The 2,281-nt window shown below is 37.7% G+C and overlaps 1 protein-coding gene across 1 annotated transcript; it reads right to left on the minus strand.

Annotated features, from left to right (window-relative positions):
- Nucleotides 1–492: 492 nt before the first annotated feature.
- On the minus strand, nucleotides 493–837 carry LOC149499058 (uncharacterized). The gene has a single exon (XM_089721807.1). The coding sequence runs from the start codon at nucleotides 835–837 to the stop codon at nucleotides 493–495; it is 345 nt and encodes a 114-aa protein (XP_089577933.1).
- Nucleotides 838–2,281: the final 1,444 nt, after the last annotated feature.

Consider the following 2,281-nt stretch of genomic DNA (forward strand, 5'->3'; position numbering starts at 1 on the left):
ACAGGCTTATTCCGGAGTCGGTGTTGATTCAGAGTCGGCTGATCTATTGATAGCTAGATTTCTATTAGGACCTAGCATGTAGATGCTTTTATCCTGATTTCTAATGAAATGTACTAAACAATGTGCAATTTATGTAATGTATGAACTTAGTATGAATGAAATGACTTTTGCTTAAAAATGCTTGATATATTTCCTGCTATTCCATATCATCAGGTAAATTAATGACATTTGCATATTAACATAAACCTAACATAACAAGCTTTGAAGTTAATAAGAACACAAAAGGTGAATTTATTAATTGGGCTTCGCCATAAACATTTCAAGCTATACATAAAATTTCTTCAGTCTATCCATATTGACTGGTTCGATAAACTCATCGCCTTCCATGTCTGATAGCTTTACTGCACCTTTGGAAAACATCTTCTTGACTAGGAATGGTCCTTCCCAATTAGGCTTAAACTTTCCCCTTGGGTCGTGAGTGTTTGGCCGCATCTATTTCAAAACAAAATCCCCTACTCTAAGTAGCTTTGAATGAACTCTCTTGTTGAAGTTCTTAGCTATCCTCCTTTTATATAATTGATCCATGAATTTGGCATTAAGCCTCTTTCCATCTAGGAGTGCCAATTCCTGATAATGATTTTCTGCCCATTGACATTCTGGAACCTTAGACTCCATTATTATGCGCAAGGACTGCCCTTCTATCTCAGTAGGTAGTACAACTTCGCTTTCATAGATTAGAGAGTAGGGGGTTGGCCCATTCATAGATTTGGCTGTGTTCTGGTATCCCCACAAAGCATATTGTAGCCTGCTAGCCCAATCACGGTGATTTTCTGCCATGTTCCTTAATATCTTCTTGATTTTTTGTTTGTAGCCTCCACTATGCCATTAGCTTGTGGTCTAGAAGGTAAAGACTTATGGTGCTTGATTCCATATTTCTCTAATAGCATTTTCACTTCTGCTTGGAACTGAACTCCATTGTCTATCACAACATGATGGGAAATTCCATATCTACAGATTAGGTTCTTTTCAATGAATTTGGCCATTTGCTTAGCGCTTATGTTCGTAAATGATTATGCTTCAGCCCATCTTGAGAAATAGTCCACTGCAATCATTATATACTCATGTCCATAAGAAGTAGGTGGTGAAATCTTAACAATGATATCTATTCCCTAAGCTGCAAATGGCTATGGCGAAATAGAAGGATGTAATTCTGAAGGTAGAATGTGACTTAGGTCTCCATGAATTTGACATTTGAAGCACCTTTTCACAAAAGAAATACAATCATTTTCCATTGTCCACCAAAAGAAACCATATCTGAGAATTTTCTTAGCAAGCGCTTTACCATTCATGTGGGTGTTGTAAAGCCCCGTATGGATCTGTTCCATAATCCCTTCAGCTTCTTTCTTCGATATGCATCTTAACAATATCCCGTCTGACAGTCTTTTGTACAACCGACCATCTAAGACTGTACATCCATTGCAAGACATAATAAAATAATGGCTTCTCTTCCTCCTCAATAGCCATAATCTTTTTGCCTTCATAACCTAGGATGTTACTTGAAGACATCATAAATGGTTTCTTAGGCATTATCGAAATCTCTTCCCATGCTGATGCTAAGTTTGCCAAGGCATCTAGTGCTCGGTTGTTTACTCTGCTTGTATGTGTGAAGGTTAGCTTCTCAAGTTTTAAACAATAACGTGCAGATAGTCAATGTATGGCTTCGGCCTATCTTCTTTGACCTCCCAATTGCCGTTAACATGCTCAATTAGCATGCTCAATGACCGACTTTGAATCGCTAATAACTTCAACTTCTTTAGCTTTAACTGCAACCAGAGCTTCTAACCCAAATAGGCTGGCTTCATATTCTGCCATGTTATTCGTGACTGCAAACTGTAACCTCTTCAACATCGGGATAACTTCTTTCTATGGAGATTCTAGTAAGACGCCTACTCCGGCTCCTTTACTATGAGATGCAACCATCAAAGTAGAGCTTCCATCCTTTCTTTTCTATCAAACTCAAATGTTCATCGGGAAAATCAATCTCCCACTGTTTATTATCTTCAACTGGATGTGCTGCTAGAAAGTCTGCAATTGCTCATCCTTTGACGATTTTCTTTGTGGCATATTCAATATCAAATTATGATAGTAGGATTAGCCATCTTGCTAGTTTTCCCACTAGTGCTAGTGTTGCATATAAATATTTGACTAGATCCATTCTTAGTGCTGTTATCGCTTTATAAAACTAAAAATACTGTCGAAGTTTTCTGGTAACCCATACCAT

Source organism: Jatropha curcas, chromosome 1 (genome assembly GCF_041381405.1).
Source record: "Jatropha curcas cultivar XTBG-Jc1 chromosome 1, XTBG_Jcur_1.0, whole genome shotgun sequence".
NCBI classification, from domain to species: domain Eukaryota; kingdom Viridiplantae; phylum Streptophyta; class Magnoliopsida; order Malpighiales; family Euphorbiaceae; genus Jatropha; species Jatropha curcas.

Excerpts from the sequence above, each read along its gene's own strand:
- LOC149499058 (XM_089721807.1), bottom strand. The coding sequence starts at position 837 with ATGGCAGAAAATCACCGTGATTGGGCTAGCAGGCTACAATATGCTTTG.